This window comes from Synchiropus splendidus, chromosome 4 (assembly GCF_027744825.2).
Source record: "Synchiropus splendidus isolate RoL2022-P1 chromosome 4, RoL_Sspl_1.0, whole genome shotgun sequence".
Taxonomy (NCBI): Eukaryota; Metazoa; Chordata; class Actinopteri; order Syngnathiformes; family Callionymidae; genus Synchiropus; species Synchiropus splendidus.
In genome coordinates, this window is record NC_071337.1 from 27,508,969 (window position 1) to 27,531,967 (window position 22,999).

The following is a 22,999-nucleotide window of genomic DNA, read 5'->3' on the forward strand; positions in this document are numbered from 1 at the left end:
TGGCGCTGCTGGCGCAGGAGCCAATAGACGGCGAGCATCTGAGAGCGACAGCCAATCGGCGAGGAGAAACGTTATTGGCGTGGCTACAAAATCATTGGCCAATCAGAGAGCACGTGTTTGTTTAAACGTCCGGAATCAAAACAAACGTTGTGGCCCCAGAGCGGTTACTTCCTCGTCAGCTGAAGCTGAACTCGTGGGGGCGCTACACAAGCGCGGAGAAGGTCTGGGAACTGAAGACTTTTGCTATATAAAGTGTCTTTACGCGTTAACACAGAGAATCAGGTGAAAGTTCCAAGTCTTAGCCAGCGAGTAAGTTGGTTAGCACTGAAAAAAGTTTACTTTTTTTGTCATCACCCCCCCCCACCTCGGATAGTCGACACGTGACCTATTGTTCGACCAATCGCGCCTTAAGACGAAGCGGCTCTTCATTTTGAATAGAGCTCCACGGTGCTGCTGATCTGGAGTCCCAGTTTTTATGGTTCTAATGGGCTTGTGAAGCCCCGTCTTACCTGGAGGATTCGAACCGTCGATCACGTAGATTCTGACGAACATGGCCTCGCAGATAATCACCCCGGGTCCGTACCGTGCCACGAAGCTGGTGAGTACAACCGGTTCTGATGGAGCGAATGTGTTTGACTGAGTATAGGTGGCGTCCCGAGCGTCGTGCGTTTCACCAAGTGGACTGAAAGTCTGGTTATCAAAGTCACTTTAGTCAGTGTTACACACAGCCTAGCGTTGTTGCTCTTTGCGTAGGGCAGGAACCTAGTGCCACGGTGGCTGCAGCCATGTAATCCAGTTCTCTTTTTCAGTGGAACGAGGTGATCCGTCTGTTCCGGGCCGGGATGCCAGTCGGGAAGCACCGACAGAATCTTCGGAACCACTCTGCCTGCTTCACTGCATCAGCGGCAGTCAACTGGCTGCACCAGCTGCTTCGCAGCAACAGCAACTTCGGCCCGGACGTGACCAGACAGCAAACGGTGCAGCTCCTGAAGAAGTTCCTGAAGAACCACGTCATTGAGGATGTGAAGGGTCGCTGGGGCAGTGAGGACTTGGAGGACAACGGGACTCTCTACAGGTGTGAGCTGAGGGACTGCTGGCCGATGTCCGATGCACAGAAGTCTCATTGGATGTGTGTGTCTGTCTGCAGGTTCCCAAGCTCCTCGCCCCTCAAACCTCTCCCCAGACCTGGTGCCACAGCGAGCAAGTCCCTCAGGAAGCGTCCATCGCTGAGGGACAAAGATGGATTTCTTCGCTTCAGAAGTAGCAAGAAGATTGACAAGGAGGCGCGGGTGAGTTCCGCTGGATCAAGGGAGGCACCTGCCCTGGAGCAACACTCACCTGAACATCTTCCCACAGGAGAATGTGGAACCCGTCAAACAGGCTGAGGATGGGAGTCAGACTCTTGAGCAGAGACGCGAGTTGACAGCTGCAGACGAGCAGGAGATCTGGAGAGACGTCACTCTGACACAGTAATATGTCCATGATCCTCCTGGTCTTCGTCATCATCCTCACAAAACACTGTGTGCATTCAGCCTGCAGAGGGTGCTGGGAGTCGCCTCACTGGAGGAGGTTCTTGATCCTCGACACATAAACCCTCTGAACATCATTCACAACATGACCCGGGTCAACAAGCATGGAGTCGTTAGCCTGGACAACAAGACAGGTTTGTGTCTGTATGCATGCTTATGTCTGTCCCAAGCTCATTGACTGTCTCCAGCAGACGATCTTCCTCACTGGGTTCTCTCTGCGATGAAGAGTTTGGCAAACTGTGAGTGAACGCTGCTAACAGCCATCAGCTGTCTGTGTATATTGGTGGTTACTGGTTGTTGCTTCCAGGGCCCAAGTTTGACAGCGAGCAGCCGTCTTATCCGGGATTCGAGCGCGACGTCTTCCGAACAGTGTCGGATTACTTTTACAGCCTCCCGTGGCCTCTGCTGACCTTCGAGCTCTACGAGCTCTTCATCAACGTCCTGGGTAAGTGTGCAGCTCGCTCAAACGTTTTTGTGTCGCCGACTAACCTAAGTCCTGCCTGCTCTGCCTGCATTGACACTTCTTCGCTGCACTGCCTGTTCTTCCCCTCCTCTGTGTCAGTCCTCTGCGGCTATGTTGTGGTGCCCGCTACTCACCAGTTGGGAAAGCGCAAGAGGCCTGGGCCTGGCCCTGCTGAGCTGCCAGCCAAAGCCTTGTTCCGCTCCACCGAGTGTCTCCTGCTGTCACTACTCCGTCAGGGGTCATGTGACGAGACGGAGTCACCCATGACAGATGTGCTAGGTGGTAAGCTGGAGTCACGGCGAGCGATGATGCATGGATGCAGGATAACACGGGCACGGAGCTGCTCCCTGGAGACAGTCCTAGATGGCCCTGCCCCCCTGACCCGCCAGAGACTCTTCATGTCAAGTGAGAGTCTAGCCTCTGGGATAGAGGTCAACTCAGAGGAAGAGTGTCCTCCCAGCTCTGCAAGAGGCAGAGCAGGTGACAGAAAGTGGCACTCTCTTCAAGGACGCAGCACCGGCAGCTGCATTGACATCACCATGGAAACCGGTAAAGGGGTACGCAAAACCTGTCGGCGAAGTCGAGTCATCAGCGGCACGGACGTGAGGACACCTGTCTCCCAGCGTGACAGCTGTGTCTCCAGCCCTAAACCCAAAGGGCTCAAAGCCATCAGCACCTCCAACCTCTGGACGGGCCCCCACGACATTCCTGCAACCCGCCGATGTCTCAGCTCCCTTGATGTTTCGCTGCATCCACCTGCTCACAAACCCAGTGCCCAAGTCCCGCACAGTAAGACCCTCACTGCCGACGCCTTCCTCACTAGACTAACTAATCCTCACTCATCCAAATGAGTCCTCCCTGAGGAGACTAACAAATCATTCCCTGACATCACTAACTTGTCTGACCACACTTGATGTGACTGACCACTGACCACCTCGTAACACGTCCTTCCTTGCCTGACAAATGAAAAGTTGCTCACTCGACTGATTCCCTCATCAACCAACAAGTTCTCACTCACTTCTCTCCCGTCTGTCAAGTGTTTGCTAGCTAACCTTATCTGACCCCAGTCCTGACATGACATATGAGGTATTTCTTACCCAACTGGTCCCACATTATATGACATGACCATGACAACCAAGTGAAGAAAGTGACTTGAGGCCTTTGGTGTGTGTGTGTGTGTGCGTGCAGGTCTTCTTCAACCAGATTGCGAGCGCCGGGCTGTGGAGGCACTGCAGTTGTGCACGTTGCTTCTTCCACCTTCATCTCGCAGGAAGTTGCAGCTGCTGATGAGGATGATCTCTCGCATCAGTCAGAATGTGGACATGCCTCGTCTCCACCCAGCCATCGGCACCAGAACCCTGGTGAGGACCCCTGCGTTGTGTCAGTGCATATGTGTTAGTGAGCAGGACCGAGCAGCTGATTCTGGTTCCAGATGGTCCACACCTTCTCAGGCTGCGTCCTGGCAAGTGCAGACGAGTGTGACCTGGATGAACTACTGGCCACTCGGCTGGTCTCATTTCTGATGGACCACCAGGACCAGATCCTGACCGTGCCCCAGTACCTGCTGACTGCCATCAGTGACCATGTCAGCTACCTTCGCTCTTCCCAGGTGCGTCCGCTCACCTCTCATCATCTCCACTACCACACGTGCACAAACATGATTCACTGATTCAGTGCGGTTGAACAGATACACTTTAAAACAACGTAAGAATTTAAATGCTGGTAATGTGGAAATTATATCAAGTTAAAGTTTACAAAATGGCCACCAAATCAACACGCTCCGTTTACATTGAAAGACTGATGCGCCGTGCCCGCAACTGATCTCAACTGGCACTGACAACTCTGACACAACTGAGGCTTCTCCCATTCCTCATGCATTCCCATAAGTTAGTTTATTATTTCACTCCGGCATTCCACCAAACAGCAGTGTTTTAGTGACAGCAGGTAGGACAAATGAAATCTGGACCTGCACAAGGAGCAGTCGGACTAACTCTAATGGTACGCTAACCTCACAGGTTCCACTGGATGGCCTGCCCGAGGAAAGAGGCGGAGCTCCATTGCCTGTCTACACATTCTGTCGGCAAATCAGTGGCGCCGAGTTCGAGCAGCAGAAATTATTGACGTCCCGCCAGGCGATGGAGGAACTTCTGGAGATCCTGCTCACGGACCAGAACCTGAGTGACCGAGACCGGCGTAAGAAACTCAAGCAGGTAAGCTGGTGTCAGACACTGCTACCAGAACCCAAACTTATCGTTGTTGCCTAGTTTCAGAAGCAGTACCCTGACATCTACAGCAGCCGAGTCCCGGCCCCGCCCACACACAACAAGCCGAAAATAAAGGCACCACTTATCAACATCACCCGGACCAAAGTGTTGAGCCTTCGAAGCTAAGCATTCGCACAACCGTTAGCCTACCTGAGTGTTGGAGTGCCTGACGTGGCGACACTCTCATAAAGATCTGTTACCTTTTCCTCATTCGCGACTGTCAGGCGTGTTGTTTCTGGTTTCATGTTGTCTTGCTCGAGGATGTTAGTAAAATCTACAACCAGCTTTTTAGTGACACGACAATCAGACAAAGCTTTTATTTAACCCTGCTTGTTTTTATTTATTGTTTTTGTAAATTAAAACTGGTGCTTTTCTTCCTGAGTCTGACTGCTCATGTGACTTCCTGTCGTCCTGCCACAACATCGGTGTTTGGCCTGGAACGGCTTCAACTGCTGGCTGCAGAGACAGAGTACTGATGTGTTTCCATGCTGGAAGCCTTCAGATTCGAAGTAGCGGTGAGGGAAGTTTCTGGGCAGATGTCTGCTGCTGCATGATGTCCAGACAGCGTCCAATCACCTGCATACACACACACACACACTGAGGCCTGACCCCTTACATGATGTGATCAGTGATCTCTGACCTGCCTGGTGTCCTGGGGCCGGATTACACCATCGTCCCAAAGCCGTCCAGAGGAGAAGAAGGCCGAGCTCTCCTCCTGCAGCCTACGATTCACATCCATGTCCTCATCTGTACTCGCCACCAGAGATACACGAGCGTTCGGCCACAAGAACAAGAAGTTTGGGTCGAAGGCCCGTCCACACTGGAGATAAATGGCAGTCAGCTGTGTGTGCATGTGTGAGAGGGAGAGAGAGAATGTGAGTTACCATGGCAAAACTGTCAGCTCCATGGCAGCCTCCAATTACAACAGTGATTTTGGGGACGGAGGAGCAAGCCACCGCCGACATCATGGCACCCTGCGCCTTCAGACAGTTGCTGTTGACCTCTGCCTGGAACACAAGTAAGTTTGTGTATACTGTATACGTGCAAGTTTTGCCATACTTGTGAGTACCAAGTCTTGACAAGCCACTTTCTTGTGAGGACAATTTGCCTGTCCTCACAAGGTTTAGAGTGTTAAAAGCAACCGATATTTAGAATTGGGCGCAAGTTTGGTTCAGCGTCCTGGTTAAGGTTTTGGATGGTTAAGTTCAGGGTGCGAGGCTGGGGAAAGCATTATGGCGTTCAGGGGTCCTCACAAAAATAGCAAAACAAATGTGTGTGCATGAGAGTACCTGTTGGGTGTTCAGTGTGTGTCTGGGTGTTGGGCAGGTGTTCTGCAGGAACAACAGTGGAAGATCTCGCTGGTCACACAGTTGGATGAAGTGAGTTCCCTTTAGAGCTGCTTCGTATGTCAGCTGGCCGTTACTGGCCACCACGCCCACCAGATGTCTGACACACACACACACACACACACACACACACACACACACACACACACACACACACACACACACACACACACACACACACACACACACACACACACACACACACACACACACACACACACACACACACACACACACACACACACAGGCAACAGCTGTGACAATGGTGTGCACATGTGCATGCATATACGTGTGTTTGTGTGTTTACTGGTGGATCTTTGCGAATCCCGTGACCAGCGTGGTTCCGTATCGACATTTAAACTCCTGGAAGCGGCTTCCATCTGTCAGTCGACTGATGACCTCAATAGGCAGAAACACATTACTGCTGTGTGTGTGTGTGTGTGTGTGTGCAAGGGAGGGGAAGAGAGAGTGTGTGTTACCATCTTGACGTCCAGTGTGTTCTGGTAGCTGCGTGGAGCCAGTCCCAGCAGCTCGTCTGGATGGAAGCATGGCGATTCTGCCTCCTCGCTAACATCCGCTGAAAGTCTAAAGTTCAATGTGGACACAATGTTGCGGGCAACCTCGAAGGCTTCATGCTCCTCTGCAGCAAAATGGTCCACACAACCGCTCACCCTGCGTACACACATACAAACGTCAGTGCAAGTTCCTCCAACCATAGCCACCTGTGACGCACTGTGAGTGGAGCCGTGCACCCCCCAGCTCTTCCGGCGTCACCTCCTCTCCCGTGGCGGCCTTCACGAGCGGCGGCCCTCCCAGGAAGATGGTTCCAATCCGGTGGACCATTACGGCCTCCTCAGCCATGGTGGGAACGTAAGCCCCACCAGCTGTGCATGAGCCACACACCACTGCCACCTGCAGGACAGCAGGTTAAGCATGCAAGTCTTCAATGCCAGTCACTCACCTGCCTCTAACCTGAGGGATCTTCATTGATGACATAACAGCCTCGTTGTAGAACGTTCGTCCGCCCTGGTTCTTGTCTGGAAAGATCTCAGACTGAAGCACAGACAGCAAGTGTGCGAGTGAGTGAGTGAGTGAGTGTGTTCTTGTACTTCTGTCTTTGTGAGAACTTATCGTATGAGTTTTTAATCAACAGCGTGAGGACATGTTTGCAAAGTGAGGACAACTTGGCCGGTCCTCCAAAACTACAAAATAGCTTGGTTATTATAATTGGGTTTAGTTTGGTTAAGAGTAAAGGGTAAGTTTAGCCATTTCTCTTGGATGGTTCGGTTTAGGGCGAGAGGCTGGGGAAAGCGTTATTACTCCACAAAGACGGTATGACAAACCAGTGCCTGTGCGTGCGTGCGTGCGTGCGTGTCACCTGCAAGGGCAAGAAGGCACCCCCTGAATCGACCAGGTAAATGACTGGGAGGCGGTTCTGAACTGCAATGTCTTGGGCACGCAGCTGCTTCTTCACTGTGATTGGATATGCTGTCCCGCCTTTCACTGTTGCGTCATTGGCTATAAACACACACCACACGCCATTGATTCGGCCAACACCTGAACACATAAGCACAAATGTCAGGGATCACACAGTCTTGGTCACGCTGTGGTCCTGGTTCCGACCCGTTAAACAGCCAGCAGAAGGAATGTCTCCGTACGGCAGACCCAGACCGGCAAGTGGGGAGAACTCCAGGTAGTCCTCGTCGTCCAGCAGGAGGCGCAGCCGCTCCCTCGCCAGTAACTTCCTGTTCCTCTGCGTGTGTCGGGTCACGGCGGAAGTTCCACCTCCCTGTTGCGCCTGCTCCAACAGCTCCATGAACCTGAGGAACCAGGGCCATGGCGCTTGGTAAGACTGCTAGTTTGCATCTCATCCTTCATCACCAAGACGACCAGGTGAGAAGTGACTGGAACACACTTACCTGCGCTGGCAAGCTTGACTGTTACGCTGGTTGGCTTCAAACACGTGCTGGTGGATTGGCAGCAGGGGGCACCGAAGCACCGGGAAAACACTGCGGCGAGACGAGTGCCACCTGGATGGAGAACTCAGCCCACACATCAAGCACACTTGCCAACGCGCCGTGGTCCTGTCGAACACAGAGACAGAGTCATCGTGACATGCATGAGTAATTACATGCGCTGACAGAACTGCATCTCCATAATGAGGGAATTGTGATTCTATGATACAGGAAAGCGTATTCTTTTACTGCAAGCACGTAAGTGGTAGACTGTGACCCGGGGAAGTAAACTGCAGACAAGTTGAAAACTCTGTAGCACACTTCCTGTAAATGCTGCCACACACTGATTGTCCAGCTGGGCTCTGCAGAACATTGTTGTGTTCGCAACATTCTGTCAGTTTTATTTTGGGAGTAAATTGTTTCAGTGTGAGATGGTGAGAGGAGGGTGAATCAATAGGCTATGAGCTATTGGTATTCTAGTTCTTGGGTGAGTCTGATTTGAAAATAAAAGCTTGCCCCAAATATTTGGAGGTCATGTGTTTGACTGCATCTCTGTCCCTCTGTGTGTTGGGGCTGGACTCAAGCTGACAAGGCGGAGGTTTTCTGCTCTGCGAGTGCTTTTTATAGATAGCTTGACTAATTTTCGATTGACTACTCGCATGTCTCGATGTTGTTTTCTATATTGCTTGCTGCATTATAACAGGAGAGGCTGGAGTGGGACGCATCTGGCACACAAGTTATGCAAAAATATGTAGGTGCATAGCAATCTGTGGCCAAACCCTTCCTCAACGTGTGCAAATTCCTCCCAGTAGACATGGGAGAAAAGTCACTTGTTGGGGTATCCAGCATCCCACCGCAGATCCTGCGTGTCCCTACTACTGGGACAGATCACACAAGGACATTTCATTTACCATCAGGTTTTAAGGACAGTTTGCATGTGTAGTTACTGTCGTGATTATGCAAAATGTTGGAAATAATTTACAAATGACAGCATTTTGTTATTAATCAGAGTTTGTGAGTGGACGGAAGTGAAAGAGCCTAGAAGAAGAGGAGAGAGAGAATGAGAGGGTCAGCAGTGGCAACCTAATGTGGCTGATGTGTCACTCCAGCCATTTTATGTTATTTAAAATACTGTATTTCTTCTCCTGTAGTTTATTAACCTAATTTCTTGGTTGGATCCTTTGCAGCATCCTCAATGCAAATATTTACTTTTTATGTTAATATGGATCATATATAATATACATTTTTTTCTTAATGTTTTATTTATATATATATATATATATATATATATATATATATATATATATATATATAAAAGGTCACAAATTGTTACACTTAGAAAAACAAGAACCAGGTCTGGTGGAAAAAACACTTTATTTATGATATAATTTACAACAATGCAGACTCAGTAACCAGCTAGTTGTCAAAAGATGATTTTTTTTTGTATCTCAATTACACCAGAGCAGAGTTAACTTGAGATTAATGGCAAATTAATCACACTTTTTTTTGGCCAATAATGCTTCCTTCATGCAAACATGTTTACTAAAACAACTCTACATAGCGGATGCTGTCAAGCACATTCTTCAGAATAAACATTATTGTGATGACTAAGTGTAACATAAATTACATTTAATTTGCCATTAATAATGAGTCAACTCTGCTTCAGTGTGATTAATTGAGATGAAAAATTTAATCCATTGACAGTCCTATGAGCAGCAATCAAAATGTTTACAAATCCAGTGTCGAAAATTTATTTTTAATTCATCTTAGCTGTGAAATACATTGGACCACAGTGCAAATTTCACAACAACATGGTTGCCATCCAGAGCTGCACAGCAGAGAGGGATGTTCCAGGTCTTCTGAAGACCTCCAAGCCTCGAGCACCAGACACAAGACGTTGCCAAGTGTCAATGGCATCCTCCAAAATAATGCCCTGGACCATGGACGCACGATGCAGAAGCTGCTGTCGATGGGACCGAAGAAACACATAGATACACTGTAAACGTAGGTGTGCAAGTACCAACCTACACAGGCACACAAACACAAGTTAGTTGTTCGTAGTCTGACAGATTGACACAATAATTCAGGGGTGTCAAACTGACCCGCAAAAGGGCCGCAGTGGGTGCGGGTTTTTGTTCCAGCCCTGAAAGCACAAACAGGTTAACCAATCAGGTGTCAGCTGAAGCAAACAGCACCAGACAGTCTTCAGACACCCGATTGGTGAGTAGATGTCCTCTTGCTTGGTTGGAACAAAAGCCTGCACCCATTGCGGCCCTTTGAGGACTGGTTTGACACCTGTGCAACAATTAGTGAATATAATGTTCATTTTCCAAAATGCAAAAAATGAGTTATTTTTTTAATTAACTGAAGTTAAACCCGTAACCTAAATAAAATAATAGCTCCACATGATGCTCTCTTCATCTTTTCCCACATGCACTGCACACTGTCATCAAAACGGTGTGATGTTCTTGTTTCTGATGTGAGAACTGCAACACAATTGAGAAAAAATGTTCAGAACTAGACGTTGACTTACCCAAGGCTATCGTTCTGCAGCAGCGATGGGGCATCTGTAGTTCATGTCCTGGATGGATCTTGCTGTTGTGCCGATGCAGCTCTTCGACAATTTGGTGAAACTCAAAGGCAGGATCCAACGCACCCGGGCAGAGTGACATCCAAATTCTTATAGCTTAGATGATATTTCCTTTGCAACAATTCACCATGTCGTAATGATGTGACCAATTACAACTTGCGCCAACAAACACTGTCGCGCAGGCAGCAAATCAATAGACACCAATAAGTGTTTGATGTGAATGTACAGTAACAGCTCCCAGACTCTTGAGGTCTTCACAACAGCTCTGAGACTCTCCCAGTGCTATAGAGCTTGCAAGAGCTCCAAGTCGCTGTTTGACTCCATACTAGAGCTGAGAGTTGAAGAATCTTTAACAGTTCTGAAAAAGCTGCAACACAGTAACTGCTCTAGGATGCTATAAGACTCTATAACAGCGACCAACATTCACAAACTAGTTTCCAACTTATCTAGGAGGAAGGACATGGAGAGTCTGTTGATCACCAAGTTCTAGATACATCGGTAACTAACATGTCTGTGCTGTGCTGTTACCTCTGCGATGCTCTTTGACTAAAACTTCTGTCTCAAAGCGGGTCACTGTGTCAAAGTTCGAGGCAGCAGCGCGGGGCAAAAGAGCAGCAGAACACAAACCGCAACAGAGGTCAATGCACGCGACGGTGGGACGCGGAGAACAACGACGACGACCACAGCAACTGCCACACGGAGAGGACGAGAAGCTTACCTGCACAGATGACGGAACATCTCTTCAGTCAACAGTTCACTTGGCCTGCAGGTGGAACCACGTGACCCGCTGACTTCTTTTACTTCCGGCTGCAGCGGCAGCGTGCGGAAGTGGCGTCACATTCAAAAGTCGCCTGTGCTGCGAGTTCACAGGAAAACCCGGGGTGAAAACCTGATCGCTGGGTTGTAGTGTCAACGTTTCCTCGCGTGGACATCATCAGTGGCTCGGATAACTTAGGTTGAACCTAAGGGTCACTTCTCGTGTTTCTCTTCTATAGACTGGTAATGGGAACAAAATTTACGTCATTGTCAAAATAATGACGATAATAATTAACAGATACAAATGTTGACCGAGTCAATGTGTGAGTATTGATTGGAGGTGGGTCCTTAGTGTGTTCAGAAAAGTGTCCAGCAGAACAGTTCAGTCGCAACAAATGCATGAGAAGGGACGCTCGGGAAAGCAAGCTGGTGAGTGAAGTGACGGAAGACAGTCAGAAGAGGGCGCAACTGCCGTATCTTGGCTCTATTGACCGCAACGATGCAATGAAGCAATGATGAGAGCTGATTGCAATTTCTTAAATGAAACTGAATACCAAACGCCTATACAAAAGGGTGTGTTTTTATACACGGCAAAGAAAGTTGGGAAACTGGGACAGGTTGCCATGAACACTATCTACAAAGGAAAGACATACACTTTCAGAATTTACATCATATGAGGCAAGCATGTTAATAACCTGCTCAGCCAATCGATCGCTAGCTTTGGGGTTAGTTGATATGTATGAGATAAGAATCAGAATTTTATTTATTGCCATGGTCAGTGGGGAGCCCCCAAGTGTTAGGGAATAAAGTGCTGGCAGTAAATAATAAAATAAAATAAAATAAAATAAACAACAAAGGCTGTTCACAAATTCAACAGTCTGATGGCCAAGGGGAAGAAGCTGTTCCTGTGACGGGAGGTTCTCGTCTGGATGGACCACAGCCTCCTGCCAGAGGGAAGAAGAACAAACAGTCCATGACCAGGATGAGAAGGGTCGGCCCTGATCCGACCTGCACATCTCTTTGTCCTGGAGACATACAAGTCCTGAAGAGGTGGCAGGCTGCAACCGATCACCTTCTCAGCAGAACATACGATGCGCTGCAGTCTGCTCTTGTCCCTGGCTGTTGTACCAGACATTGATGGAGGCAGTGAGGATGGACTGGATGATGGCTGTGTAGAACTCCACCAGCAACTTCGTCGGCAGTCGTAGTTTTCGTAGCTGCCTCAGAAAGAACATTCTCTGCAGGGCCTTCCTGATGAGGGACCTGATGGTTGGCTCCCATTTGAGGTCCTCGGTGATGGTGGTTCCCAGGAAGCAAAAGGAGTCTACAATAGGAATGTGTAAACCAGCCAACATGAGAGGGGACAGAGAGATTGTGACTCTCCTGAAGTCTATGACCATCTCCACTGTCTTCTGGGCGTTGAGCTCCAGGTTGTTGTGGCTGCACCAGGACACCAGCCGCTCCACCTCCCTCCTGTAAGCCGACTCAACTCCATCTGAGATGAGCCCGATGATGGTGGTGTCATCTGCAAACATGATCAGCTTCACAGACTCGTGGCTGGAGTGAACAGACTGAGAAGAGCCATGGAGAGAGAACACAGCCCTGAGGAGACCCAATGTTGAGGGTCCGAGTGTCGGAGTGGTCAGGAGTTTGGCCTGCTAAAAACTGAGCTGGTGAAAGGCTGCAAAGAGATGCTCAGCCCTAGAACCAACTGAATGGTGCTTCACAAATCTGCATGAACCTGAAAAGGTTAAATAAAGCCGCTATAATAAGTGAAATGTCAGCTATAAACTCGCTTGAGAACATCCAGGAGCATGATGAATTGCCTGGCTGAATATGTACCAGACCTCATGACAATAAGACAACCACTGTATGAAATGTTAGCGTCTTAATCCGTGTGAATTTTCATTTCTTCACCTACTCTTGTGTATTAACAGTAACAGGAGCACAACTATACCGGATGATGCCAGCAGCTTCTAGTTCTAGTTCTACTACAGCTCAAGTTTCAACTCTGAACACATCACAAACCCCTAAAGAGACCTTAACAACACACCTATACGCTGTCAGGGACTGTTAATGGTCCTGATGAGGTTCAGCATCGAGGCTGTTTACGACAGACTGTCATGGTAGCCGACAGTTCAGCAGTGACCTTTTGTTCATCAGATGAACTTCCGACATACAACATGTAGTTAGTACGATTCCAAAATGCTGTCACCAACGCAATACTCGAACAAAAGGATCCACATGGTGTAGAGATCTTCTCCACATACCAGCATTGGTGAAAAACAAAAGACAGATCAGAAACAAAAACACAACAGAGAAAGATAAACAAGCCTTTTATTACAACACAGACCATGATGTAAAAGCACAGACGCCACTGAGGCCTGGAAAACCAGTCCTAACCTGACTGGACAAGCAGAGGACTTGGTCTGCACTTTTGACAGTACTTTCTGGCAGATCATATATTGTGGAGACAAATTTAGGAGTAGTAATATACAGATGGAACCGAAGGCAGCTTCAATGACAGCAACTTTCCCAACTGAAACAAAGACAACACCTCCGACAAGCCTTTGAAATCACAGGTGCCAACTGACAAATAGATTCTGGTGTGACCAGTGGGAGGCAGGTTTACTCTTTTATGATTTTCTTTGTTCCGAATTTAATTATTCCATCACAAGGAGTGATGGAAAAAGTAAACCTATCCAGAGAACAGATCTGTGAAAGACACAATTTGTTGTCAGCATCATGTTGTTCATTATAGTCTCAAGTGTTTAAAGTGAATATTGAGTTTGTAAGAGTATAATCATTATTGTCGTAGAATTGATATTTCTTTCTTCTATCTAATGGACTTAAAGAAGGGGGAAGATGCCATGGTATTTACGACATGTAAATCAGGTACATGGGGGCGGGGGTCTGTCGTAAAATGTTGTGGAGCTGTGGAACATGTGTGAGAATCTTCTTGTCGAAGACCAGGGTCTATATTTCGTAGAACAAGTTCATTACAGCTATCAACCCACACAGACAGTGCACCTGGCTGCACCTCAAATGTATCTCTAAATTCAGATGAGCCTGAAATCATGAGTTGACTCGATTCTTGTGGTGTTGTAGTGTTGCAACACTCTCTGGCTGTAATACACAACGAACAGCATTCATGTATGTGGAGTGTGTTTCTGGAATCATTAACCTGTGTGGCTCAACAACAACTCTGCCGCAGGCGTGAGTGTGTAATGATTTCGGGAAAATGCTATTACGTTGGCATTAACGAGTCATGACAGGTCTAAACCGTGACGTTAGGCTCATATCTGACAACGTCCTCGGAACCCCGACCTGTCCCTCTCGTCCTTCTCCCGGGCCCCGGGCCTCGGTTGGTGCGGCCCTGCGGGCTGGAGGGGGAGGAGACTCTGAGTCGACTCAGCGGAGGATCCCGGAGTGCAGTTGCGGATCGAAAGTGCGTCCAGTCTCGGGGAAGAGTGAAGGGGAAGCCGCCATGAGTTGGGGAACCGAGCTGTGGGTGAGTGGACTCCGAGGTTCCGCCGTCCTGACTCAGTACACGGACCCCACCCTGGGACTCCGGGGTTAACAGTGGTGCTAAAGCTAAAGCTAACACCGTGGCACACCTTGACAGACCGAACAATAGACGGTGCGCTGACGGGGCGGGACCGCTGCAGTGGACCGGCACCCGGGACTAGTACCCGGGACCACACTGCGCGAATCCTCCGCCCCTGTCGGACCAGTCGGGTCTTCCAGATCCGTTTTGCTACGAGGGAAGCGAGCTCGTGGGTGTCACACCCAGTCTGACCTGTCCCGACCGGGGGCAGGGTTGTTCGCCTGACCCAGTTTGAGGGAGACTCCGAAGCAGTAGTCAGGTTCTGTGCGGATTAGTGACAGAGCTCAAGTCCGGGTCATAACTGCCTGGTGTTAGTCCGCGACTGACCCGTTCCAGGTATTAATCCAGGTCAGCCCTGGTTGGTGATGAGTGCAGCTCTTGTTGCCTCTCTTGTTTACAAACACTCTCTGACTCGTTAGTTAGCAGGGGATGGAGCCACCAGGTGACCAACATCTGGTTATCTGGTCAGCAAGAGAAGAGGACATGGACTGGGACCTGTGTCTTGTAGGTGGTGGTCTCATAGGAGGTCTGGTCCAGGGTCAGATAGTGGGGTCTCATTGCGGGTGTACTGCAGAAACATGAGAGAGTGTGCAGAAGGGCACCGCCTCCTTCTTCCTCCTGGTCAGGTAACCACTGACAGAGTCATAAACTGTTGTTCAGCAACCCGATCATGTGACTGATACCTGACACTGTGTGTGTGTGTGAGTGCGTCCGCGCATGAATCACCTGTGGTGTGTCTAATATGACAACACGTTCTGTACTAAATACAAACAGATGTGATAGTATCATCGGGTAGACATGTCCTGCTCTTCTTTAACCTCTGTGCGTGTGTGTGTGTGTGTTTCTGTGTGTTTCAGGACCAGTTTGATAATCTGGATAAACACACTCAGTGGGGAATTGACTTCCTGGAAAGATACGCAAAGTTTGTCAAGGAACGACTGGAGATAGAACAGAGCTACGCAAAGCAACTCAGGTATGCGCGCACACACACACACACAGATGTTTGTATTGCTGAAATCCAGGCTTAGCCTTGTGGGGACTGGCCAAATGGTCCCCATGAAGGCATTGGGTCCTCTCAAGAATTGGTCCCCTCAAGGCAGGATAAACAAGTTCACACACTCACATGTTTGTTTTGCTATCTGAATGGGCGCCGCTCATTGCCATAATGCTTTCCCCAGCCGCGCACCGTAAAGCTAACCGTCCAAAACACATGAGCGCTTTTTGAGTGAAAGTGAAATATTGAGTCGTAGTGGAAAAGGTCGCGTTTTAGATCGTTGCTGGCCAGCTGCACGCATACCACTACACACGTTCGTAGTGCTCAACACGTATGTATTGCAGTTGCTTTAAAATACATGTTCAATGGTGATAAACTGTATTCTGTTCTCTGAACGCTGTTTGATGAGGAAAGGTTGAACTACACCCGCTTGCCTTTATATATCTTAGTATTTCATTTTAGTTACAAGCAAGTTTGGCTGGCATCTGTTGGAGGCACTGAAGGACTCAAGATGAAATGTTTTTCCCTCTCTGAATAACAATGACTCGGCCATCATTTTTGCTTTATTGTGTTTACTTTCTGCATAAACATTAATGAATGATTCCATCGCCGCTGAGGAGAAGTTGGAGGAGCAAGTCTGTATTTCACATGTTGCCATGGTGAAACATGTCATCTGTGTTCCACTGATGAGGGCTTTTGACATCCTCAAACACAGACTTTGCGATTCAACTTTGACTCTATGTTGATTAACCCCTGTTCAGAAACCGATAACTCTGAGGTTTGAAGATCAGAGTTGGACAACCCACACGTCACTGGCTTTAATGAACCAGCCTGTTGAAACGGACACCTGGTCTTTTAACCAAACTTAAACCCAATAATGATGACTCAGTTATCTTTGACATTTTTATCCACAAATTGATGCTGTGATTTGTGGGGACCATTTGGCTGGATAAGTTGTTCACAAGGAGGTGTGTTTCTAAGGATAAGGATAGCCGTACAAGTTCACTCGAGCACAGGTTTGTAGAAGTATCTTTGTGGGGTCCGCTCGTTCAAATAATGCAGAATTTCGTTGACATAATGCAGAATGGGTGAGGTTTAGGGTAAGAGGCTCGGGAAACCATCCAAAACAAATACCTTATTACTTACTCGTGATTTCATTTGTGATCAATAACATATTTAATCTACTTGCACGTAAACCAACCAAAACCTTGTGAAATGACATGAAACTATCTGCATCATTGCAAAGATAATTATTTGCCACCGAACAGTCTAACCAACAGCAGATCCAGGTGCAAGTCGTATTCATAAAATTTACTGAAGAAAAAAAAGAAAAAAAATACACTTGATGCAAACTGTTCAGAAAATGAGAAAAACGGAATAAAATTCTGAATAAAATAAAACTAAATATTGTAAAATAAAATACTATATTTTATTATATAACTCCCAAGAAGACATTAGTAAAATGTAAATGAAAGTGGCATCACTTTCTTTATCGTTTTTTGTTTTCAAGAGCCTCTCCATAATTGTTTACTATCACAGATTTGCAGCATCAAGTCAATTCAGTGACTCAATACTGCCACCATATGTGGATAATTTATTAGGACTGAGCTATATATATATACTGTACATACACACACTAAATTCACATATTGATCCAGTTCATAACACTAACCACATTTATATGACTGAGGGGGCTGAATTAGTCAGACGTTTGAAATACCTCTCTGACTATGGGAGAGAAGTTCTTTTCTCTCGTCACACTAGGTTTACATCTCAGTGATGTCTGCGTATAACTGGTTGCTCCTTTAAGATCAGACTGAGACCTCTGTGTCTGCATTGGCTTCTGCAGTGCTTATAGAGCTCTGGAACGTAACAACTGAGCCATTGACTATGCAATTCCATATTTTGTAGAGAACAATTGGCACTGGTGTTGGCTACATTGTTAACATGTCAGTAGAGTGACTATTTTCCACTGATGTGAAAACCAACCTAAACTAAGCAACATATTCTGCTGTCTAGTAGTTGTACCTTCAATTGCGATAGTTACTGATAGGTAGTTACTGATTCTCCAGTATTTACATTCAATGGTTCTACTAGTACGAAAACAGAAAAAAATGTCTGTGCCTTCTTTTACCTATCGATGACGTGGTCGCACAAATTGGCAAGCACAGAAACACAGTGAAGTGACCATAGGCCTGGTGTGTTTTAGGAACCTGGTCAAGAAGTACTGTCCGAAGAGATCGAAGGAGGAGGAGCCCAGGTGAGAGCAGCCATCTGAGCTGATGATGACCTGATGATGACCTGTGTGTGTGGTTCACCAGGTTCACTTCCTGCACCTCTTTCTACTCCATCTTGAATGAACTGACCGACTATGCGGGTCAGAGGGAGGTGGTGGCTGAGGACCTGGGTCACCGGGTGTATGGGGAGCTAATGAGGTACAGTCAGGAGCTGAAGGCTGAGCGCAAACATGTGAGTCACTGTCTGTCGTGTGTGTATGAATGTGTGTGTGTTTTTGATCGTTGATAAGCCAAATATATCATCAGAAATCACATGTATGTATGTGTGTGCGTGCGTGCGTGCGTACGTGTGTGTGTGTATGCAGCACCTCCAGGAAGGCAGGAAGGCTCAGCAGTACCTGGATCAGTGCTGGAAACAGATGGACAATGTGAGTCACTCTGTTGCGGTACATTTCGTAGGGCATTTGTATCCCTTTTACTGTGGTGTGTGTTTATACACAGCTCTTACGAGTGGCAGTTGATAAAAAGGCATTTTATTATTATGGATGTAAAATTGAAATAATCATTTAGCATTGCTTATTTTGAGTAGGATGTGTATTTATTTTGGAGGAAGGAGAATCTAGTTAATCATACCCTGCTTGTGGCCACTGTAAAATTTGTTTTTATGGAAGGCTACATTTGGGTTCCAAACACACACCAGGAACATATATTATATATAGTGCATGTAGTGCTATTTCACCTACACTGTTGTTTGTATGTTTGTGTTTAATCGCATGTTTTGAGATGTGAAACTGGCCCTGCCAGCCTTAGAGTTGCACCTTCAGCAACTGCGTTCATATCTCACATGATCAGTACCTGACAGAAGTGAGTGCAGCCCTCGTATTTCTGTTAGTGTGCGATCTTTTCAGCGTTAGTGTGTGCAGCTGGTGACTCTACGTTATACCTTATATGTACAAAATTCTCTAACCTGAACATACACCAGCTCAGTGACGTCATGCAGGAGTGGCAAAAGATTGCAGTGGCACTTGCAGTTCCATCCTCAAGAAGAGTTGAGGCAGAGCTGACAGAGAGTGAAGCAGACATTCATTGTAATGTGGCGAGTGACTTTAAGGGAAGGGAAATATTCACTGTTGCACAAGGTTCTATGGAGGATTATACATTGAGCAGTGTCACATATCCAATGTTGAAAAGATCAAGCATTTACAGAAGCTCAACGTGTGAGGTCAGGAATGCATCTGATACTGGACAAATGTTTGCATGTTTAGATATTGGTATAACAAAGCTCCCCCTCTGCTTATCAAGCTGAGCTAAATCACAGCGGCTCACTGTCATTCTGCTGTTGCAGAGCAAGCGTAAGTTTGAGCGCGACTGCCGAGAAGCTGAGAAAGCTCACATGACCTTTGAGAGGCTGGACAACGATGCCAACGCCACCAAGTCCGAGGTGGAAAAGGTGGGTGTTACAGTTGGGCTGCAGGACCAGGTCTGGTGTCCTCACATGCCTGTTTACGTTCAGGCCAAGGCCCAGTTTTACACCAGGACCCACATGGCGGATGAGAGCAAGAACGAGTATGCAGCGCAGCTGCAGAACTTCAACGGCGAGCAGTGGAAGCACTTCAACAACGCCATCCCTCACATCTTCCAGGTGTGTCTACAGAACTGTCCACTCAAATGTTACCTGCTGTCAGACGTTTGTTAACAGTCTGTTGTCTCCAGAACCTGCAGGGCATGGATGAGCGTCGAACCACCAAACTTGGCGAGACGTACCGGAACTTCGCTGAGGCAGAGCGCCGAGTCATCCCCATCGTGTCCAAATGCTGGGATGGGATGGTGGCAGCCGCCAAGGCGGTGGACGAGCGTCGGGTGAGTCCTGCTATCAGTCAAGCTGGCAGCACCAGGTCTCATCTATTCTCTGTTTTTAGGACTCGGGCATCGTCATCGAGTCATTCAAGTCAGGGTTCCAGCATCCAGAAGACTTCCCCTTCGAGGACTTCAGCCAGAACCTGAGCCGGACCAGTTCAGACGGAACCATTGGCACCCCCAAAATAGAGCGAGAGGCCCCACCGGTGCAGAGACTGGACCCCAAACATCTGACAAGCAGAACTAAGAACAAGCTCTGGCTGTTTGGGAAGAAACCAAAGGTAAGAGGCACAAGTAGTTGGTGGTGGTGAGCGGCTCCCCTCCCGTCAATGTCATCTGTGGTGCCTGTTTCTCGTGACCACGCCCCCCTTTGACCACGGTTATGTTGACATGTAGAGATATCTAACACTCTTCGTTGGGGACCCTCCTTGTGTTCAGTCCCCCACCTCTTCACCACCTCCCCCTCCTCCCTCTTCTGGGTCATCTCGGGTAAAGGGGTCCTCCATCCTCTTCGGGTCCGACCTGGTGAGCCAGTATTTGACCAGCGTCCCCAAAATCCCTCAGAACCTGCGTGCGCTGCGACGAGCGGTGAGACAGGAAATGATGTGGCGGTGGTCTCGACTCCTGAGCCAATGATGTCATCATCCTCAGGGATGATATCATCGGAAGAAGTGTGATTTGTGGTGGTTGGTGATAGGGTGTTAAAGACAGAGCCAGAGTCCCGATCCAAATCAGAGTCCACACTAGAGTGGTTGTAATGACTGTCCGGTTACAGATCAGCTCTCAATCCACTTCACAAGCTCGCTAAGCTTGACCTCTGGTTCTGGTTCTGATTCTGGTTGTGGTTCTGGTTCTGATTCTGGTTTTGGTTCTGGTTCCAAATCTGTGGTGCTGGAATGTGGTTAGATGGCATGTGTGGTTCTGGCTCTCATCCATGGTCTACTTGTCAGGCTCCGTCTCTAGAAGACTTTGGTCACCTCCCTCCTGAGCAAAGAAGAAAGAGACTCCAACAAAGAATTGAAGACCTCCAGAGAGACCTGCAGAAGGAGATGGACCAGAGGTGGCACACACACCCACTAGCCCAGTCCCACACATTCACCGGTGTTTGATAACGGTTGTGCCTGCAGAGATGCGCTGGACAAGATGAAGGACGTGTATGAGAAGAACCCTCAGATGGGCGACCCCAACAGTCTTCAGCCCAAGATCTCAGAGACCATGATCACTATGGAGAAGCTGCGGTCTGAGATCCACAAGAACCAGGTGGCGCTGCCCGCCGGTCCTCTGGTGTCTGCTGACCTGCATGATTCACAAATGGTTTATCGTTATTTGTTGACAGTGCTGGTTGTCAGAGGTAGAGGGGAAGTCCAGGGGTGAGAGGAGACACAGCAGTGACAACCAACATCATCCGCCTGCTGGCAGAGAGAGGTAACTACACCTCATCATCAACGTCTTTTTCATCATCACTTGTATCTGTCTGTTCTGGTTCCAGTCCAGAGGGCAGCTACACTAATGACACAGCCCAGGAACATACACCTCAGCGGGGGTCCAGTCCACCGCAGAAACACATGGACCCTCACGAGTTTGAAGATGAGTTTGATGACGACGACCCACTGCCCGTCATCGGACACTGCAAAGTTCTGTATGCCTTTGATGGTAAGTCCAACTCACCCAGCAATTTACAATGATGGAATATCTGTGGTCAACTCTTTAGAGAGACAGCAGGTCGCGAGGGGTCGGGTCGGTGTTTACTAACTGTGTGTATGTGTGTGTGTGTGCACGTTTCTGTGAGCAGGTCAGAATGAAGGGACTCTGGTGATCTCTGAAGACGAGGTGATTCTAGTTCTGCTCTCTTCAACCAAGTTCGAATATATTCAGTGAACACACAAACATGACTGCTCTGCCCCATGTGGTTCAGGTTCTGTATGTGATTGAGGAGGACAAGGGCGATGGCTGGACCCGAGCCCGGAAGCAGAGTGGAGTGGAGGGCTACGTGCCCACGTCCTACGTGGAGATCACCATGGAGAGGAACTGCAAAGGTGCTGTGACCTACATCTGAAGCTCTGCTCGTGTGATCCGGATTCAGACTCTCCCAGCAGCGATCAAACTACCAATTTATGTGCGTGCGTGTGTGTGTGTGTATCACAGGTTCCTGAGGGCACTGTGATTGACAGGCGACTCATCCTGGTTGGTTGAACAGGAGGGGGTGGGGCCACATGAGCATGTTCATTCTCATCACTATACATTGTGGGTTCAAACACTAATTCAGTGGGGGTGGAACCTCAGAACCGTCTCTAGTCCCGGTAGTTGAGGTCAAACCCATGACTCGCATGTTGACTCATCTGCTTGTCAAACCACAGCATCACACTCATGTGACCACCTGCCTGGTGCCCCTTTTTTAAGGGGCGCGCCTCACGTCTGATCATTTCCTTCCTAACGCCTTATGACCAGATGTGTGTCTCTTGTCTGTCTGCGAACTTGCTTGTGGCCATTCGGTGAATGTCAGCATTTGTGTATATAGCTACAGGACTGTGTGTGAAGAATGTAGCAGAATCGGGTCATGTGACCGAGCAGTCGCACTAACACTAACATCATCATCTTTATCGTCACTGCCCTGCCTGCTGCATGTCAACCGCTGTGATGTCATTGTAATGACGTCATAACTCATCCTGAGCAGGACACCCCCATCCCTGCGCCTCATTCCACCAACAGGAGGCTGTGCCACCTTGTCACACCAGCCCCCTTGCTGACCGGCGTGCCTCCTCCCTGGTCCCCCCTGCTGACTGGAACGTCTCCTGTCGGGCCCCCTGCTGACCGGAGCGTGCCTCGAGACCAGGCCCTGGTCTGATATCCCTGACGTCCCGGGTGTTCACTGTGACACTGAGCCCCCGGCATCTTTAGCAGTGACAGTGTCTGATTGTACATACGAATGTTTCCATGTTGATTGACAGTTGATGCACTTTGACGCCCTTTTTTTTACTCAATTTTTGTGATTTTTCTACTTTGATTGACGTCTCCAAGGAGACCACGTGAAACCACTAATTAAAGTCTAGTCAAGAACGGACTTGTGTCATCAGTACTCAACTTTTGGTGTCTGTAGTTGGCACAGGTGTCTCAACAGCACAATTTGTTAAACATGTTTTTAGGGGAGGACACCACAGCCGGTGAGTAACTGTCAAACCTATGAAGCTGCTTCCCGCCGCTCATCCCCACACCACACTGGGAAGCTGAACTGGCATCCAGAGCCAATGATCAAATTGCTTTCATGAAGCAAGATGGAATGTTGGCATGAAGAGAGTGGAGCTAGAAGGGGGCGCTCACATGAAGACCACCGTCGAGGCCGCAAGAGACCAGAGATGAGCAGCATCTCCTCATGAGGGGATTGTGGGAACTGATGTGGTCTG

The 22,999-nt window shown here is 48.3% G+C and overlaps 3 protein-coding genes across 15 annotated transcripts; 2 read left to right on the forward strand and 1 right to left on the reverse strand.

The window, feature by feature from the left end:
- The first annotated feature begins 159 nt into the window (after positions 1-159).
- Positions 160-4,630, forward strand: depdc1a (DEP domain containing 1a). Of its 8 annotated transcripts, none has more exons than XM_053862847.1 (12): positions 160-598; positions 810-1,075; positions 1,148-1,289; positions 1,357-1,469; positions 1,533-1,663; positions 1,718-1,768; positions 1,837-2,397; positions 2,500-2,781; positions 3,181-3,353; positions 3,425-3,601; positions 4,008-4,202; positions 4,257-4,630. In XM_053862847.1, exons 1-12 carry the CDS (start codon positions 551-553, stop codon positions 4,380-4,382), a joined length of 2,265 nt encoding a protein of 754 aa, XP_053718822.1. In that variant the 5' UTR covers positions 160-550; the 3' UTR covers positions 4,383-4,630. The 8 variants fall into 8 exon arrangements, with proteins under 8 accessions (XP_053718822.1, XP_053718823.1, XP_053718825.1 ...); XM_053862848.1 differs by having other exon boundaries at positions 1,837-1,974; positions 2,092-2,781; XM_053862850.1 differs by having other exon boundaries at positions 1,837-1,974.
- si:ch211-198n5.11 (methylcrotonoyl-coenzyme A carboxylase 2) lies at positions 4,396-11,004 on the reverse strand. Of its 2 annotated transcripts, none has more exons than XM_053862855.1 (12): positions 10,866-11,004; positions 7,522-7,686; positions 7,274-7,422; positions 6,981-7,159; positions 6,575-6,655; positions 6,336-6,514; positions 6,082-6,274; positions 5,910-6,001; positions 5,546-5,702; positions 5,141-5,263; positions 4,897-5,076; positions 4,396-4,832 (listed from the first exon to the last, which is right to left on the reverse strand). In XM_053862855.1, exons 1-12 carry the CDS (start codon positions 10,883-10,885, stop codon positions 4,755-4,757), a joined length of 1,596 nt encoding a protein of 531 aa, XP_053718830.1. In that variant the 5' UTR covers positions 10,886-11,004; the 3' UTR covers positions 4,396-4,754. The 2 variants fall into 2 exon arrangements, with proteins under 2 accessions (XP_053718830.1, XP_053718829.1); XM_053862854.1 differs by having other exon boundaries at positions 7,226-7,422.
- A 3,180-nt stretch (positions 11,005-14,184) lies between these two features.
- On the forward strand, positions 14,185-22,907 carry fnbp1l (formin binding protein 1-like). Of its 5 annotated transcripts, none has more exons than XM_053863653.1 (16): positions 14,185-14,414; positions 15,368-15,483; positions 17,714-17,764; positions 17,826-17,973; positions 18,107-18,169; positions 19,087-19,383; positions 19,455-19,601; positions 19,661-19,879; positions 20,037-20,186; positions 20,549-20,658; positions 20,726-20,858; positions 20,935-21,023; positions 21,088-21,251; positions 21,391-21,428; positions 21,514-21,634; positions 21,744-22,907. In XM_053863653.1, the coding sequence occupies exons 1-16, from the start codon at positions 14,391-14,393 to the stop codon at positions 21,749-21,751; spliced, it is 1,878 nt and encodes a 625-aa protein (XP_053719628.1). In that variant the 5' UTR covers positions 14,185-14,390; the 3' UTR covers positions 21,752-22,907. The 5 variants fall into 5 exon arrangements, with proteins under 5 accessions (XP_053719628.1, XP_053719626.1, XP_053719629.1 ...); XM_053863654.1 differs by having other exon boundaries at positions 14,193-14,414; positions 19,087-19,191; positions 19,255-19,383; positions 21,514-22,904; XM_053863651.1 differs by having other exon boundaries at positions 14,187-14,414; positions 21,514-22,906.
- The last annotated feature ends 92 nt before the right edge of the window (positions 22,908-22,999 follow it).

Excerpts from the sequence above, each read along its gene's own strand:
- depdc1a (XM_053862845.1), top strand. The coding sequence starts at position 551 with ATGGCCTCGCAGATAATCACCCCGGGTCCGTACCGTGCCACGAAGCTG. Across the intron at positions 3,354-3,424 it reads CCATCGGCACCAGAACCCTG|ATGGTCCACACCTTCTCAGG; the intron begins GTGAGGACCCCT and ends TTCTGGTTCCAG. Across the intron at positions 3,602-4,007 it reads GCTACCTTCGCTCTTCCCAG|GTTCCACTGGATGGCCTGCC; the intron begins GTGCGTCCGCTC and ends CTAACCTCACAG.
- si:ch211-198n5.11 (XM_053862854.1), bottom strand. The coding sequence starts at position 10,885 with ATGTTCCGTCATCTGTGCAG. Across the intron at positions 6,515-6,574 it reads CATCAATGAAGATCCCTCAG|GTGGCAGTGGTGTGTGGCTC; the intron begins GTTAGAGGCAGG and ends GCTGTCCTGCAG. Across the intron at positions 6,002-6,081 it reads ACACACTGGACGTCAAGATG|GTCATCAGTCGACTGACAGA; the intron begins GTAACACACACT and ends CTGCCTATTGAG.
- fnbp1l (XM_053863651.1), top strand. The coding sequence starts at position 14,391 with ATGAGTTGGGGAACCGAGCTGTGG. Across the intron at positions 17,765-17,825 it reads TCGAAGGAGGAGGAGCCCAG|GTTCACTTCCTGCACCTCTT; the intron begins GTGAGAGCAGCC and ends GTGGTTCACCAG. Across the intron at positions 19,880-20,036 it reads TGTTTGGGAAGAAACCAAAG|TCCCCCACCTCTTCACCACC; the intron begins GTAAGAGGCACA and ends CCTTGTGTTCAG.